The following is a 19,017-nucleotide window of genomic DNA, read 5'->3' as shown; positions in this document are numbered from 1 at the left end:
ATCAATTGAGATTTCTTCGTTTGGATGACAGCCCTTCCATAAATATTTACTTGAGAGTAAGTCCAACTGAAAACAGAACTCAGGATTTTATTTTGAGTGAATATACATAGGACTAGGCTGCACTTATGTTAGTGCAAGACTGTTGCTTTCTTTTACCAAGTCAGACCAGTTATCTTTCTAACCCAGCTACCTAACTGGCAGAAACCTTCTACGATTTCAGACAAGAATCTTTCTTTGCTGGTTTAATTCCAAAACCACAAAACATAAAATGCACTATAATCATATAAACAATGCATCTTACACTGAAAATAAATAAAATGCTTTGAAGTGTTGATTTTAGAGAGGGAAAGGAGGCATTCTTTAGGACTGGCAGTGCCAACAGACAATTTCTGCCAGTATTAGATCCTTTCTATCTTATTGTCTCTTTCTCTTCATTCTGTCAGCCCCTGAAGTATGACTGGGCTACTTCTCCACCATATAGAATAAAACTGTATGTTTAGAAAACATCTTTCATCCAGGGGCTTACCTGTACTTGCACACCAAGCCAATTGAACGCATCAAATCCAGCTTTTGTCCTCAAGGTAATTAGACCAAGAACAAATTGCATTGCAATCCCCCAAATTACGGGTCTCCACACAACCTAGCAATGAAATTATAAACAAGCAAACAAATGAAAACTACTGGATATAGAAACAACACAAACATTACTACATTTGAGATAATTCCCTTGTGTTTCATTTAGCAAGTTCCTACAAGTTCCTTACAAATAAATTGTTTTCTTAGATGGGAAATTACAAATTCTATCTCTAGTTTTGAAGGAAATGTCCAGAAAAAGTATAATTAAATGGGCAAGCTATAGCTCCTTTGGGCAGTTGTAGAAATCAGGAATAATTTATAATTGTATGTTGTTAAACCAAGACTACTGGTCTGTGGTTTTTCTTAAATGTAGAAAAAAAAATGTATATGTTCAGTTATTCTCTGTGTTCATCCCCTCTGAGGCTATTATATTATCTTTGAATTGTTATTATCATTGTCACTCAGGGCTTCTTTTCTCCTATACTGTTATGTATGGGTAAACACTTTACCTGAGGTACTCTTGCTTTTGTTCGCATGTTTATGGGAATAAAGAAGAAATTAAACTGCAGTTTGTTGCATCAAGGTAGGCTTACTAACTGACCAGAAAAATACCCCAGCCTAGTCCAGGGGTTCCCAACCAGTAGTATGGGTACCGCTGGTGGTACTTTGAAGAGTCCCAGGTGATACTCAGCAGGGGCTCAACTATATGCTGGATTGAACTCCCTGCTCCTGTCCACTGTCCCCATGTCTCCTCCAAACTTCTCTGCTGCTCCACGTCTCCAGTGGAGTCCTCCTCCGCCTCCACATTTGGTCCTGAATCTTTCTGAATGAGCTCGGCCAATTGCTAGCTCTGTCACTGGTGTGTGTAGCCAGCTTGCTACTGGTTGGTCAGCCAGTGGGCTGGCTAACTCAGAGGCTGAGTGCCCTGAAGCATACTGCTTGTGTGCATGTTTGTCGCCACTGCTTTTCTTCAAGGCTCCTTGTCTTCACCAAGGCCCTTTGCTCTCCCTTGTCCCTGGGTCATCCTCTGCCAACCTTCTACCTCCCCGCCTGCCTGCCTGCTTGCCACCACCACTCCTTTTCAAAGCTCCTTGCCCCTTCAAGGCTGTCTCATTTTTGCATCCTCTCTGTGCCCTTCTCTGCCCACTTCCTCCTTGTCTCCTCTCCCTCCACTTTTGTTGAAAAGTGGTATGTAAATATTCATAGATTAGTAGTCTTTGGTTGTAGGTAGATGGAGGGCAATCTTGGTTGGGGGAGCCTTTAGTAACTCCTGTGTTACAAGCAGATAATTATATTGATTGTGGCTGTGTCCTTTTATTTGGGTGGAAGGTGGGGAGCGTCTGTCATCCTAACTTACATTTAAATTTGCATGCATAAGCACACACAAAATCTCCAAGGGGGTACCTAAGCTGAAGGTCTGCAGCAGAAGTGGCACACTTGTTTTTAAAAGCTGGGAACTCCTGGCCTAGTCTCCTGTTGTGCCATTAATAGCCACTGGGTATGTAAGAATTGGCAGGTGAATCTTTTCGCAGGAGATAAAAATGAGCCATGTGCAGGTGCTCAGACAAGAGAGACATGAATGCATGGATGGGAGGGAGAAAGATGAGATCACACTTGTGGGCCTCACCCCGCCCCCACAGAACTTTGGGTGCATACACCCAAATACACTATGTTTTAAATGCACTTTCTGTTCATTTAACTGCCCTGCAAAATGAAAAGTGTAGACTACATATTTAGAGTCTTAGAATGTATTTGCATAGTCCCAATCAATGCGTGGAGGTTCTGGTGAGATCAGGAAGTACAATCCCATTCCCACCCCTCAATGCATTCATTTCTACATCATTTGACAATCTGCATAGAACTATAATCACCTGATATTTGCTGCAGATAAAGCTAAAGTCTCAGCTATAGTGGCAGCATTTGCACATAATGGGGGACCAGAGTTGGAGGGACCCACAGTTTCCTTACTGTTACGTCTGAACCCAGCCAACTTTGGTCCCATCTGTAGCACAACCTGAAGTCACACTGATGAGTTTGAATCCTCAGTTTGAATTGGAATCAATTTGAATCCTCAGTTTGAATCCTCAGTTTGTAGTGATTTTCACTGCTCCGTAGCCTCCTTTTTATCCAAATGCTGCAATGGAGGCTGCATTCAGCCGGACTGGATTTGAGGGAAGAAACTCTCCCCTCTCCCTGATTGGCTGTGCCAGTTGTCCTTCTAGCAGCTCACACAGCCAGCTCATCTCACCTCTCTGCAGAAAGGATGCTCTCCTGAATGTCCAAATGCGGACGGGAGAATGTGTAAGTGTGTAACTGTGGGTCCATTGGACCTGTAGTTCTGCATTACATGAGAATGAGAACAGAGAATCATAATTTGAAACTCCAGTAGATTACTATGGGGGTTAAGCCTAAAGGCTGTACTTTAGGTTTATCTTCATTGGATTTTACATATCCTCTGCACTATGTGGAATTGGATCGTACACATCCTCTGTACCAGATGGAATTTGCAGGCTTTCATCTGAAGACGTGGTTCTGTCCTATTTTGCATCCTTCATAATCCCCAGTGGGCAGCGCTTCCCATCATCCCCTCCACTCCTTTACTCCATGATAAGCTTCACTGACAAATGCTTGCACATGCAGCAGCTCTTAAAGGCATACGAGCGAGCCAAACTGGTCTCTTTCTGTTTGTTTGTTTACATATATGCACACCAATTGGAACACAAATACAGGCCTTGACAATTTTTCTCTGAATCTAGGAGCCAGCCCCAGAATTTAACAGCCGCGCAATGGACACTTGACAAAATTACCAGATTTAGAGGTCATTCACAGAATCATTCAAAAATTGTGTTCAACTTGGGTTTGGGAGCTGTGTGTGCTCCCAGTTTTCAGTGGTGTGGAAGCAAGGTAGGCTAAAAACCTGGGTAGAAGTGAGTGAGGCTATTCCCACAATCAGGGGTGTAACAAGGCTGGAGTAGGCCCAGAGACAAAATTTTAAAATGGGCCCCTCGCTGATACACACACACACACACACACACACACACACACACACACTTCACAATAGATAGTGCACTCACACTCACATCCACATTATGCCAGCTTCTCTAGAAAACTCCACTCCCTCGCTTTAACCCCATCCTTCCACCCTCCCATGGGAAAGAGCGCTCCCGGCTCAGAGTTGCTTCTGCAGACAAGGACTTTGCTGCATGCATGCCGCCTTTGCTCCGAACTTGGGGTTGGCTTTTCCACGGCACCGAAGCTCTGTGGGTGTTGGGGAGTCGTGTGACTTGCCTCGGGGGGGGGCCCTCGAGGTGTGGGGGCCCCCAGGCAGCCGCCTCCCCTTGCCTAATTGTAGTTACGCCCCTGCCCACAATCACTAGAAAGCATGCTAAGGGAGCTTAGCCCACTTTCCAGTGATCGTGGGAACCACCGGGCTTGCGGGCATGTCCGCCTAAAACACCCTCCGCTTAAACAGGTTACCGGAGCGGGAGCTCAGTTAACCTTGTTTCCCTGCACATATGCCACTGCCATGCACGGTGACACACGAGTAGACCCCTGACCAGGAGGCTACAAGCAGGCTCCCAGTATTGGGGGTCCCCCCAGAATGCCCTGCATGCTTGCGTGGGGCATCCTGGGACTTCTGAGGGGCCGGGCTGCACAGCCCCCAATCCCCACAGACCCCACCAGCTCTGTGATGGAGCCAGCAGTGTGTGGGCAGCCGATCCGGCCACCCAAGGCTACATGTTTGATCATCTGCATGACACAATCGTGAGAAGAGCTTCATTGTGTGAAAGCAAGGTAGGAGGGGACGCTACCCAGGTTTTCCTCCTACCTTGCTTCCACACAATCACTTCTACCCAGGTTTTCCTCCTACCTTGCTTCCACACTATCACTTCTACCCAGGTTTTCTTCCTAGCTTGCTTCCACACAATCACTTTTACCCAGGTTTTCCTCCTACCTTGCTTCCACACAACTGAAAATTGGGAGTACACACAGCTGCCAAACCCACGCTGAACACAGTTTTTGACTGTGTGAATGACCTCTTAATAAGAGGCATTATGGAAGGAGGAGGGTAAATGGGCTTCTCTTCATAAGTAACCTACTTAGAACAGAAATGAGGCTGCCTGGGACAGATAAAGATTTTGTAAATGAACTACTTTTGAATATCCTAGACTAGGTGCCACAGTTAAATGTCCATGCACCATGGTTCCCTGGCACCTGGAATTTGTCAAGCCCAGCCCAAATACATGCCTAATACAAGGCCCATTCACACATTATGTTCAACACTTGTACGAGTGTGCAGTGAGCTCAGGTTCAGATCATAACATTCACTTGTTATGCTGAATGCAGGTACAGTACAGAAGTATACTTCCTATCTGTATCATTGAAGGGTTTGTATCTGGGTTCATTTTTAAAATGAACACAGGTACAGTCATTCACCCAAACACCTATATGAGTGTATAGACATTTCTACACTTGTACAGCATAATGTCTGAATCCGGCTAGTGAGTCAGCTCATTGGTCCATTTAGACTAGTATTGTCTGCACTGACGGCAGCAGCTGTTCAGGGTTTCTTTCCCAGCCCTACCTGGAGACACCAGGGATTGAACCTGGAACCTTCTGCATGCAAAGTATGTGCTTTGCCACTGAACTATGCATCCCTATGTATGATTACCTGTAGTAGTAGTAGTGGAAACTGGCCTAGACCCCTTTATTTAAGAATCTGAAGTAGTCCACTCTGAACAGATTCCCACCCCACTACACTGGTTTTATCTCCCAGTTTATAATTCTAAAGAGGTTTTAAAAAATGGGGTTGGGTGAAGCTCTGTTGATTGTTGCCCACCTTAAATATAATAAAATTGGCCCATTAGGAGCAATGAAGCCTGTGGGAGAACGTCTTATGATTGGCACATTAATCTTAACTTTTGATGCTTTTAAGAATGTGGCGTGCAAGATTACTGGTTAAAAATCAATCTAGTCATCGTTCTGAAAAAGAAAGCGTTATTCCCAGAATGGAGTTCATTGCTGTATTACTTATTTCCTTAGGTAGAAAGAAACGTGAAAGCCTTAGAAAGTAGCTCTGTGAAATCTGATGAACCAGGACATGAATTAATACTTTACTCAGATGAAAGCACTGGTACTGGGCATAATAGCCACAGTACAAAAGTAAACTGGGCTTTTTTTTGGTGATCAAAGGACAACCTTTTTCTAATGTCATTGTGGCACCTATGACTGTAACAGGCACTGCATTTCTACAGAAAACAAAGCCAAAAAGAAGATGAAGAGGGAAATTGGTTTTATTGCAGATGTACTTTGGCGTTTCTGTATGCTGGTAAACCTTATGTGACAGCCTGCATTCTGACATTTCTTTCTCTTTGTTTCAGGAGCCCTTATATTTTTTTTTAGTCCTCATGTTCAGCAATCTGGAGCAGCCTAATCTTTTTCTGGGTGACCTGGGTCAAAGATAATCTACCTGGAAAGGGTTTAGTGGTAGTTACACTACCCACATTAGACCCCTGCCTTAGGTTGATCCCAAACTGCAAGAAGAACTTTCACCTCCCCTAATAAACCATTTTTTTGTTTTCTCACATGGCCCTCTTTACATTTTGAGAGTCAATCAAATATTTATTATGGACATAGACCAGTATATTTTTGGGAGTCATTCTTTAGGAGAAACAACAACACAGTTTTAAGGAAACACTACATATTGGATATGTTGCAGCCCAAGTTATGCAGTAAATGTGAGGAGTGGAAGATGCTGTTGCCCCCCAAAATGTGTCTGGAACTAGAAATCTAGATAAGTAGAAGAACTCAGCTTTGTGGGAGGGTTGAAGCAGCAGGAGGGGAGAGTTAAGCATCTGCTCCCACTTTCTCCCCTGGAAATGCCCCCTCCCCTCGTTTGTCTGTTAAGAACAAACATGGGATTTGAAATCCTGTCTTTACTGCCAAATATCTAGTTGCACTCTAATGATTCAAGAAGCACAACAATATATCATAGCCTTGTTTGCAGGGGCATAACAAGGCTGGAGTGGGCCCAGAGACAAAATTTTAAAATGGGCCCCTCGCTGATACACACACACAAGAAGGGAGGCAAGGAGGGAGGCAGGGAGGGAGGGTTGAGGGACAAAGAGAGAGATACTAGCCAGGTCGAAGGAAGAAATACGAAGGAAGGATCATAATGAAGGAAGCTCTGTGGGTTTTGGGGAGTCATGTGACTTGCCTCTGGGGGGCCCCTCGAGGCTTGGGGGGCCCCAGGCAGCTGACTCCCCTTGCCTAATAGTAGTTACGCCCCTGCTTGTTTGGACAATACCTCCGCATATATGCATGGTGAACTTTCACTGTGTCATCAGGAAGGCCAGGTCTCGATTGCATGGAGGGAATCCTCCAGGAGTGCTGTTGGATGTTGTGTGTGGGCTTATGAACATATGATACAGCTCCCCACCCCCATGTTTGGATAACATCTGAACAGGGCGACTGCTGAGACGTGTCAAAATTAAACACAACCCTTTCCTTTCCTTTCCTTTCCTTTCCTTTCCTTTCCTTGTGAATACGACTACAAATATTTATATACTTCAACCAAAGTTCCCAAAGTGGTTTACATAGGGGGGGAAATACATAAATAAGATGGTCCCTTTCCCCCAAAGGGCTCAAAATCCAAAAATCCAAAAAGAAACATTAGGCAGATACCAGCCACAGCCACTGGAGGGATGCTGTGCTGGGGACGAAATAGGCCAGTTACTCTCCCCCTAAAGGGGAGATATAAAATATAAAAGATAAACATAAAACTTTATAAGGTGTTTTTGTTGTTGTTGCTCGGTTAGCAGAATATATTGATTATGAATGAGTCATAGGCTCCAACAACCCTATTTTCTGGAACCTGTCCCTGGTAAATCATTCTCCCTATTTTCCTTTGCTTTTCATATTAGTTGCTAGAAGTGTCAAATTTAGCTGCCTTCTCAGAGTCTCTGGGAATTAAATCTCCAAGTGAGAGGGTGGCTGCACAATGTCTCTAGTCCGGCTGCATGTCAGTGGGTGCAAAACACCAAGGCATTATGCAGTGCACAGCACAAAGAAGGGGGCATCCAGTCTTCAACAATGTGTAATAGTGGGTGGGGACTTGGGCAGAAATCCTTGGGGTGTGTGAACTGGTTGTTACAAGTGTATCTCTGTTTTCATTTGCAAAATGTTGGAGGATATAGGCTTGACTCATTTGCTTTGCCAGTCTGGAATAACAGGCAGTGCCTGCACTTTATTACCTGCTCTTCATTTGTGGCTTGCTTGCAGTCAGAATTGTATGCTATACCCCCTAATCTGGTTGGCTATGCCCCCTACACATGGCACACCATACCTCATAGATTGCTTCAGTATGCCCCCTACACATTCATGTGCTTGTCCCTATTTTTATTGGTGACTTGTTGGAGGGTATGATGAATATATTTGTTTCCATAATTATTTAGTTTTGTTTTTAAAGTGATCCTTATCTACTTCTAGCAGTAAATATGTATCAGAAACAGTACGTAAGTTGTTTTATCAGGGAGCCAAATATTTCTTTTTACAGTTAACACGCAACAATGATACATTAAACTGAAAAGACAGAGGAAGAAAAAAGAAAGAAATTGTGAATACTCACTTTAGTTGGGTATTTGGAAAATATCAGCATCAGGAACACGAACATTGCAAGCCCACCAAAGGAAATAAGCTGGTTGGTTCCTTGCTTGGCGGTGTCAAAGACAAGCCAGCATACAAGGGCAGCTGCTAGAGCTATCCACACCACCCTAGTTAAAAGGATATCAAATAATGCGGTGGAGAGAAAAACACAGAAAAAAACCACACCTGACAATCTCATTTATTTCCCTATGGAGTCAGCCTCACTCAGACAAGCCATAATACAGCCCACCATCCATGTACGGCTACCCACCAGGCATACAGCAAATATCTCATTTCTGCCCCTTGCCTAAGACTGCAAAAACAGGGTGGGGGGAAGGACTTTCAAGCACCTGGCAAGCCATTATAGATGGCTGCTGAGTCAGACGTTGCACAGACCTGCCATGCATCATTTAGAAAGGGTTTCAAGCAATGAATAAATAAATAGAGGTTTAGCACGTTTACAGGTTAAGATTTTTTAAGAAGTAATGTTTTCATGGTAGAGTATGCGCCTGTTCTTTCCTTGCTATTTGGCAGCCCTAAATACATGACATGCCTTATATGTATGTAAATGAGAGAAAATGCAGATATTGAAGTGTGTGTGTTTATAGATACTATTACTTTTTGGGGGGTAGAGACAGGTATCTTGCACCTGTTGAATTGCCCCTGTTGCATTTATACCTTTTATGTATCTGTTAAAGCAGGCAGTTATTCAAAAAGTGCAGTAATGAAAAGCAATTTCTCCTCTAGAATTCTCTCTGTTACTCAGTAGTTAATAGCACAGAGATTCTTTCTGTCAGAAAAGATGAAAACACAACTAAAGGTGGCTTGACATCATGACCAGTGAAGCACTGATGCAACAGGAGAAGCACCAGGGCTTCTGAAAAGTCCAACTAACCCAGCTACACTGCTGTCTCAGCAGTAGGGACAAATTTTTAAAGACCTTATTTTTCTCCAGGAAGCACTTTGTGCCACCTGAAAATATGTCCCTGAGGGCTCAGCAGCCCTCAAGAACATATTTTTGGGTGACACAGAAGGTTTCCAGGGGAAGAGGAGGTCGTTGAAATTTCCAGACATACACAGTAGCACCAGTGCAGGGTTCATCTGGAACTCTTCAGAAGCACTAGTGCTATACTGGTGATTCTTCCATTGTATCAGTGCTTCATTAGTCAGGATGTCAGCTGATATATTCAACATTTGTAACTGAACAGCCTAATCTGCTCTTGCTTATATAGGGGTGAACTAAAGCTGTTTTCAGGAAGTTTTTTTTAAAAAAATATTGGTCCAGGAAGTTGAGGAACCATTTTTTTCTAAGCTCCAATTCTGTGCACAGCTTAAGTGGCTCATATTTCATTGAAGTCATCAACTCATTTAAATCTGGAGTTGTTTACCATTTAGCATTGTCAGTTGTTCAGGATTGGTCTGCAGTTTTCAGGAATCAGCATCAATCTCCAGGAGACTATTGAAAGCAATTGTGGTTTGCTTTTCCACAATTGGGATTGCTTTCCCACAATTGGCTTGGGATTGCTTTCCCACACAGGGCTTCCAGCTCTCAGATTATCTGATGAGTAAAGCCACTTTGAATGAAATTCGCAACATTGAGGAAGCAGCCCCTCCCCTCTCTACTGAGAGTTTATTTTGTGTAGATATACTTTATTATAGTCATTGACCCAACAACAGGTACAGCTGTGGCAAAGTTGGTTCAAATTGGTTAGGCAGTTCACAGATAAACCCATTTGTGCCTCAAAGGTTTACGTGCTCGCCAACTTGAATCAGGATGTACAACATCATCACAGGATATGCCATTGAGGTGTCCCTGTGTGTCACTCACTGCAACTGTACCTAATTTAGTTCAAATTGGTTAGATAGTCCACAAATCAGCCCTCTTGCACCTCAGATGTTCATGCGGCCGCCATATTGAATTGGAGAAGATGACAGAATCACACACCACACCATTTGGGCATCCCTATGTGCCCCTACAGCTGGAGAAAATTTGGTTCAAATTGGTTAGGTTTGAGACAAACTTTTGAGGCACAAATTAGCTCACTCGTGCCTCAAAGGTTTACGCGTCTGCCATCTAGAATCAGGGTGGATAACATCATCATAAACTATGTAGCTGAGGTATCCCTATGTGTTTCTAGAGCTGTAGCAAATTTGGTTCAAATTGGTTAAGTGGTTCATAAGTTAGCCCACTTGCGCCTCAAAGGTTTACATGTCCACCATCTTGAATCAGGGTGGATGACATCATCACAAACTATGCGATTGAGATGTCCCTATGTGTCACTCACTACAACTGTACCTAATTTGGTTTAAATTGGTTTGACAGTCCACAAGTTAGCCCACTTACGCCTCAAACATTCATGCGCTTGCCATTTTGGTTTGGGGTAGATTACATCATCACAAACTATACCATTGAGGTTTCCATGTGTGTCACTCACTGCAACTGTACCAAACTTGGTTCAAATTGGTTAGACAGTCCACAATTAGCCTGCTTGTGCCTCAGATGTTCACATGACCGCCCTCTTGAATTGGAGTAGATGACATCATCTCACACCATGTCATTAGGGCATCCCGATGTGTCCCTTCAGCTGTAGCAAATTTGGTTCAAATCGTTTAGGTGGTTCACAAGTTAGCCCACTTGTGCCTCAAAAGTGTACTCATCCTCCATCTTGAACTGGGGTAGATGACATCATCACAAACTACACTGTTGAGGTATCCCTATGTGTCCCTACAATTGTACCCAATTTTGTTCATTTTGGTCCAGGTGTTGCGAAGTTGATAGCGAGGGACACACGGACACACACAGAGAATGCCGGGTGATCTCATAAGCGTATTGGCTAAAAACAGTACAAATCACAATAATGATAATACAAGTAATACAAAATATGACAGCGCCTTCATAATACCAATAACCCAAACCAGCTCAGCCCTAATCTTACATGCAGCCGCACAGAATTTGGCCACACACGGCATTATGGGTACACAACGATCAATTAGTAAAAAGGATGTACAGTATATCCATCATCTGTTCTAACAGGGATATTTAATAAGAGGGGGGAGATAAGGGAAATACGAATATCTCTATGAAGTGAACAATATAAAAGGATGTGATTCACAGTCTCAATGCCTTGGCCACTGTTTTCCTTGTGGCCAATGGCTTCCTAGAGGAGCTTCCCTTTCCCCCCAAGAGTTCAGTAATTAAAGCACCCTCTGTGAAGTAGACACACACACACACACACACACACACACACACCTGCTTAATTGGTTTGTGGATTGGACTGCCTGTTAGCCATCAGCCTTGGCTTTCTATTCTCCCCCTGCCACGACCCCAAAACGTGTGTGTGCGTGCGTCCCCAATATGTGTCAGCTATATGTTCTTTTTCTGCAAGGAAATGCTCATTTTCTGCAAAAGACTGCAAACTCTCCTTCTGGATCTTCCCCCTCCAAAAACTTTCAAAGACCAAAAAGCCTGAAAAATGGTTTTTCCACTCTGCCTCAGGGTCAAAGGCTAGGCTGTTGTGTTTTTTTTTTTTTGTATGTGCATGCATTCCACAGGCGTGACTTGCTCACATAAATACAAAAACTGATAACAGTGACTTGCTGCAGATTTTCCAGGAAACTTGAGTAAAATACAGGATTTTTAAAACTCAGACATAAATCAGGATGAGGTGAAATTCAGAAGGAAAAGCTGGATTTGTGTGGGGAGTGCTTCCAAAGATCTCATATGGACTTTGGGATAAATCTGGTTGATGTGTGAATGCACTCACTCCCTTCTGGCGGGTATTCAAAATAAAAGTCGAATTTGAAAGCTGCTGGAGATTTTAAAGACTTGTTATTGTGAAAAAGGGAGGGGAAATCCCCAGGAATAGCTTCTGTCAGAGATAGCAGTCCTACTTTGCATAATACTTGGAAGAAAGGCCTATTGGACTTAAAAGGACTTAAATTTTCAAGTAAACATGCATAGCAGACATTCTCTTAGAGCATTTGATCCCCCCACACCTTGCATATGGCTTTTACTTTTTAACAGTATATGACTATTAAGTGTCATGCTGTCCTAACTAATATATGATGTACCCTACAGAAATGTGTAAAAATATCTGAAAGTATCAATCTCATACCACAAATGAAAAAAATATCTCTCTCACACACTTTACTTTCTGAAATTTACCCACATTTCCTTAACAAATAGGACATGTTGTCAAATGACCAGGAAAAAACTGACTGGACCTGCTACTCTTCCTGTGCTTTGCTTTTCATGGCATGGAGCTAAATGCTAATTGTTGCAGATCAAACTGCTACAGGAATCAGCGACAAGAACAGCCCTGCATATGTTATAGTACACCTCTTGTGGTTGTAGTTCTCTTATAAAAACATTATAAATTTGGCTACAGGGCAAAGGGAACCCTGAAATGTATCAGTATCCAACAACTCAAGGTCCTTAGTGTTGCGTTATACAGTACTTACTTCCACTGAAAGAACTTTATTTCAGAGTGTGATTTCAGTGAATAAAGCACAGTGATAAAGATCTTGAACAAATGAATGACCTTGTTTCAGAGACTGAAAAGTTAAAAATGAATAAATCATAATATTTACCATTTCAGCCAAAACCACTGTACTTTCAGAAACCTTCGGCAAGGACTGAGAGATTCTGAGATTTTGTCCTCATATCTGGCCATCAGTAAGTCCCAGAAGATAAAAAAGATGCCAAGGACAGTGAGCACAAAAAGGGCCAAGGCTCTGTGAAAATTCAAGATACAGGCCGCAGTTACCATTGCCAGGTAAGCTGTCATGGAAACAAGCATAATCACATCAGATACATTCATCATGTACAATATTTATCTCTACAGAATCCCCAAAATGACCCACAAATATCTTTGCTACAATGATCACTCTGTGATCTTAACTAGATGGTCTTCATCTAGTTGGGAGAGCATCCTCACTCTAGAAGAATCCTGTTTTTGTAAAGCAGATAGTAGTGGCAGCACTATAATGCCCAAGTTTCATTAAGCCAAAACTGATCTACAGAGCAAAATTGTCAAATTCCTCTGACCAAAAAAATAAAATGTTAACTTATGTTTAATATGTATGCATATTTTTAAATTTCCTATCACTTATCCAAGAGGGGGAGCTAGAAAAAACAGAGATTTTGATTGGCCAAGCATCAAGGACAATCTTGTCCAGTATCAGGCATAACAAGAGGATCTTCAGTGTGATGGTTCTATGCACATACACTATAATATTGTATCCAAGTCAAATAGGCTCAAAGTTAATTTTGCATGAGGGTCAGGACAGATCTAGGATTTTTAAAAGTTGAGAGCGAAGCATATAAAAGAAAATTATTAAAGTTGATTTCTTAACCTTGTTAGAGACTTGTTGAATCTGGATTGTTTCAAGCATTTCATTCCCCTACTTGCACCTCAAAAATATGTGTAGGGTCACCACCATAGCTAGCCAAAAGCACACATTTCTAGATAGTCAGAGTTCAGACAAGAAAAGGCTGCACCAGTCAGTACAACTCAAACAAAAGATTATTGACTCAATCCAATGAATTTCAAGTCATATAATGACTCTCAGAAAGCTACAAAACATTTAAGAACTCATTACTATAGAAACCAATAGTTTTTCTTAATAAAATGCCTTTTTTCATACATATGTAACAAATGTTAAATTCAATCATATTCTATGGCATTTTGTAAGATGTACATCTGAACATTTCTGACATTACAGATATTGTCATCTTTGATCATTCTCTCTGATCTTTCACTTCTTCCTTACGTGTGTTTTTAAAATGCAAGTAGGTAAAGATATTGGGAGATGGGATGCTCAAAGGACAAGATATTGTTTTGCACAAGTGCATGCAGCAGCAAGTAATAACTCTTTTTAAAGGGGAAAAATAATGGTTATGGTGGAAATTGAAGCACTGGAAGCATTTCAATGATACCTGCCCAGTTTAGGTCCCGCTATCTGTAGACCAGGTCCTCATATGTTGACTACAACTCCCATCATCCAAGCCACAATGGCCCCAGCCATTGTGGCTGGGGATGAAGAGAGTTGTAGTCCAACATCTGGAAAACCACTGAAAGAAACAAAGAATCGAATGAATGAAAATTAAAACCAAACTTCATTTTGTTTGTCTGGTTTGACAGTCTGAACAGCATTGGCTTCCACTTATGGGTACATGTTGGCTCCCTGATTTCCATGGTGTATTAAATGGAGGAAATTGCTTTGATCGCTGTAATAAAAGAAGATCCATATGGTTTTTGTTGTTGAAGTAGTATAGAAGTCTTCAAGTCCTTCCCAAAAAAAAAAAAAAAATTGCTTCCAAAAGGGAACTATTTATTTGGGGAGACATTTGCAAAGATTTTCTTCTATAAATTGAACTATATACTAAGGTCTGATTTATGGAGTTATCAAGCTAATAACTTGATGCAAGGTAGCCTTCCTGTTGCCTAGGGCAACATAATATGTAAGTTGCAAAACATTCATTTAAAAATAACGTATGCTTTCCTTTACATTGTAAGACAAGTGCCTACATGTGAGATAATATGAGACTCATACATCAAGTGCTGATATATTCTTGGAAACCTCTCCTCTGTGTGTTTTCATTAAGGTCTGAGGTGGGAGGATCTACCTGACAAAGGGTGGAACTGTCCACTTCATTAGAACTTCATTGTACAAGTTGCAGTGCTAATGTGTGATGTAACATTGCATTTCCTTCAATAGCAGTATTACAAAATTGTATTGATTGATATCGCAGTATGGTCTAGGCTCCCGTCAAGGCCACTGATGGGAGCTGCAGTCTCAACCACATCTGAGGATCCAAGACTGCCAAGCCCTTTCCTAAACAAAGAACATTTCATTTGGATGTCACAAGTCAGTTTAGGAAGGGGAGCAATGTCTTGAGGTTTTAAAAATATAAATGTATAGTTTTAGTATAGTTTTATTGATACAGTATATATACTGTAATAATATTCACTCTGCAGGGTCAACTAGTAAGTAACACTCACTTTTTTATTTTACAAGCCTGCCTTTCAAAAATATTTGAAATAGTTTTGCTAATGTAATTATTGAATTACTTTCTATTCTTGTCTAATAACTTGATTCCATTTTGTATAGATAGTTTTGAATTTCAAGCATTCAATATATATTTATTTATGATTGATTGATTGATCATATTTCTATACTGCCTGATATGTACAACTCTAGGCAGTGTACAAAATTTAAAATAATATTTAAAAGTCAACACACATTACAATGCATGAGACACAATGAAAAATAGTATAAAACAGTTATTAAAACAAATTATTAAAATTATTAAAATTAATTCTAATTAAAAGCTTTTGAGAATACATCCAAACTTTGCCTACAAATTCCCCCCCATTTTTCTTAATGCCCAATAAATACCTGCTATCAGTATTCCATAAATCACATATTGAATTGTGGTTTTATTATTCCTGAAAAAGTGAAAGGCTATGTTGTAATGCTTTCCCAGAAACCTGGAAGAACAAAAGCAAAGGAGATAGGGGAAGATAAACAGTGAATTCCAACAAATAATGAAAAAGAGCAACAACAACAACAATTTGTTCTCAGTCATCCATACCTGCTGAAGCATTTAAGGTCTGATTCTAGCATAATGGTTATCATCCAGCCAAAGTTAAAGCACTTTGACACCTCAATCTCAGTGGGAAAGTTAAGCATGCCAATTCACCTTCTCCCATTAAAAGCAATGTGTTTGAAGCACCTACATTTGAACCATGCCTAACATGTGAGACTTCAAGTTTCAGCTCAGCCACAAACTCCCTGGATAGTCTTTGGCAAGCAAACACATTTCAATCTTTCTCTCTATCTGGATACTATCAGGAGTATCTTGCAAAATTGTTATAGGGGTAAGTAAGCTGATGTATGTGAAGCGCTTTCAGCATGAAACGTTTTCCATACATCCACATTAGAATCTGTAGCCAGGGCACTTTCCAGATTAGTTGCTCGATAGCGGCAAAATGCTTCTGTTCAGGCAAATTGCATTCAAAATATAAATCGCAAAGTTCCCAGCATGGGGAGCAGTCTCACGAAAACTAACACCCCCCCCCCCAAACAGCAACCTTTTTACGCTGGACATACAACATTTTATCAATAAATAGGAACATAGGAAGCTGCTGTATACTGTGTCAGAACTTTGGTCTATCTAGCTCAGTATTGTCTAAACAGACTGGCAGTGACTTCTCCAAGGTTGCAGGCAGGAATCTCTCTCAGCCCTATCTTGGAGAAGCCAGGGAGGGAACTTGAAACCTTCTGCTCTTCCCAGAGAGGCTCCATCCCCTAAGGGGAATATCTTACAGTCCTCACACATCAAGTCTCCCATTCAAATGCAACCAGGGTGGACCCTGCTTAGCTAGGGGGACAAGTCAAGCTTGCTACCACAATACCAATTCTCCTCTCATTTAAAATCACAGTGCTTAAATCCAAAACAAGGCATCGGAAATGACAGCAGGGTGAACGGCACCCTGTTGTCTGCATATGGACTGTGGTGTCACAACACAGAAAGTGTGGAAGCACACTTCAGAGATAGTCCATGACCCCGTTGCAGTGTCTAATCTGGAAAGTGCCCTGGAACTCTTTGAGGATTTTAAACTGAACTGGTTTTCTCAGAATCTCTTTTAAGTGTGCTTCAGTATCTTACAGCTGCTTATTTATTTGAGATGTATATCTTGCCAGTGTGGCTCCACAGAGTCTTCTGAGCAGTGAACAATACAACATAAAACAATTAACTGAAACTAACACATCATTATCACATATCCGTTAAAAATTACAATAACTTCCAAGTGCAGATAAGGTTTTGTTGGTTTTTTTGCTCCCTGTTATAAATTGGTACAAAATGTCTGCAGAAACTGGGGAAAAATGCCTGGGGGGAAAGGTACTTTGTTAAGACCGTGTCTACCACCTTGCTGGGATGGGTGAGACATTGTTTTTGAGGATTTCATTGGATACCCTCCAATTTACACCTATCATTATAGAAAATAAAGTACTTCAATGTATTTTAAAAGTTATAGATTCTGGATCTTATACTGAAGACACTGAGCCGGGTCTCATGATCCGTGAGACCCAGTTTCTTCGGGTGAGCGGGGAGGGAGCCCTGGGCGGCCGGATCAGCCGCCCACATGATTGCCGACTCTGAGACGGAGCCGGCAGGGGCAGGGGAGCTTGGGGGCCATGCGGCCCCCGCAAGCCCCAGCATGCCCTGCGCAAGTGCGCAGGCCATACTGGGGAGACCCCCGAGCTGGGATGCGGCTTTTTGCCTCCAGGATGGGGGTCTACTCATGAGTAGGCATGGCATGAAGGTGCGGCGTGGCTACTCACAATTGTAAAAAGCAGGTTTGCGGAGCACTTGCTCCGCAAACCTGCTTTTTACCAGGGGTTCCAGAGCGGGTTATCCACTCTAGAACCACCGGGCTCGCAGCTGAGCCCGGTGGTTCTGACGATTAACAAAAATTGGGCTAGGCTCTCCTAGCCCGATTTTTGTTAATCGTGAGAATAGCCCCGTTGTCTTGATATCATTCAGAATCTAAGAATAGACTATGAAGCTATTCTCACAACCAGCAAAAACAGGGCTTGAGGTCTGAAGGCGGGGTTAGCACTCCTGTGTGAAACCTTGGCAAGCTCTCAAACAGGGCTCTGTCAAAAAAGGGTCACCCAGTTCCCAGCCCCTCCACTAAAACCAGGTTTAGCAAGCAGGGGAAGTTGCCTACCCTCTCCCAGTACTTGTGTGAAGCCACGGAACGCTGCGGAAGGCTGCCTATTCGGAGCTACCATAGAGCCTGCATACCAGAGTGGGCTGCAAAGCAAGCAGAAGTTTGCTTGGGGAAAGCCTGTCCAGCAAACAGCACTGAGCTTCCTTAAAGTGGCAGGCACCTTCCTAATGAGCCCAAGGGAAAATATGAACATAGGAAGCTGCCTTCCACTGAGTCAGACCATTGGTCCATCCAGCTTAGCTGACCCTGCACAGAGCATCTGTGCAGTCTTGCACTGAGCCTGTGGCATCCCACCCCCACAACTCTCTCGCTTGCTATCACCACCCCCGACAACTCTCTCACTTGCTCTCACCACCCCCCACAATGTTCTCACTCTCTCTGCCACCCCCACAACTCTCTCATCTGCTCTCGCTGCCCCCGCAACTCTCTCTCTCTCGCTGCCCCCGCAACTCTCTCGCCTGCTATCCCGCCCCACAACTCTCTCACTCATGCTCTCTGTCCTCCGTCTTTCTATCTCTGTCTTGCAGTCCTTGCTTCCCCCTGCCACTGCCAGGTACTGTCACCTGCTTGCCTGACAGCCTCCGAGCTCCCTGCTGCTTCACGGTGCAGCTCAGCCAACCGCCTGCTTCCCCCAGAGCCAACTGCCCAGCTTCCAAAGCCGCCCCCAGCCTCTGAGCTCCCTGATGCTTCATGGCGCCCCTGATCCAACTGTCAAACTGATTTCCAGCCGCCCCGCAGGATGCATGGCCCGTCTTGAAGAATTAATAATATAGAATATCCCGCTCTTCCTCCAAGGAGCCCAGAGCAGTGTACTACATACTCAAGTTCCTCCTCACAACAATCCTTTGTAGTAGGTCAGTCTGAGAGTGAAGTGACTGGCTCAGAGTCACCCAGCAAGTCTTATGGCTGAATGGGGACTTTTGGGCTCCTCCCTGTTCCCTGCAAGTCACTGGACAAGAGCAGGAGTGTCCCTGCCCTTGCAGCAGCTGCCCTTGCCTGCAGTGTGGTGTAGTGGTTAGGGTGCTGGACTAGGACTGGGGAGACCTGAGTTCAA

At 42.8% G+C, this 19,017-nt stretch overlaps 1 protein-coding gene across 1 annotated transcript in view; it reads right to left on the bottom strand.

Annotated features, from left to right (window-relative positions):
• SLC28A3 (solute carrier family 28 member 3) overlaps window positions 1-19,017 on the bottom strand; it is a 101,627-nt gene that overhangs the window by 45,222 nt on the left and 37,388 nt on the right. Inside the window, exons 4-7 of the mRNA XM_053293077.1 lie at window positions 15,622-15,713; window positions 12,811-13,000; window positions 8,204-8,348; window positions 527-640 (exon numbers count right to left, since the gene is read on the bottom strand). Of these exons, the coding sequence (XP_053149052.1) occupies window positions 527-640; window positions 8,204-8,348; window positions 12,811-13,000; window positions 15,622-15,713 (541 nt within the window). The remainder of the gene's footprint in view (window positions 1-526; window positions 641-8,203; window positions 8,349-12,810; window positions 13,001-15,621; window positions 15,714-19,017) is intronic.

Source organism: Hemicordylus capensis, chromosome 2 (assembly GCF_027244095.1).
Source record: "Hemicordylus capensis ecotype Gifberg chromosome 2, rHemCap1.1.pri, whole genome shotgun sequence".
In the NCBI taxonomy this organism is placed as follows: domain Eukaryota; kingdom Metazoa; phylum Chordata; class Lepidosauria; order Squamata; family Cordylidae; genus Hemicordylus; species Hemicordylus capensis.
The sequence above is the reverse complement of the archived record's forward strand: the minus strand, read 5'-3'. Positions and strand labels throughout refer to the sequence as shown.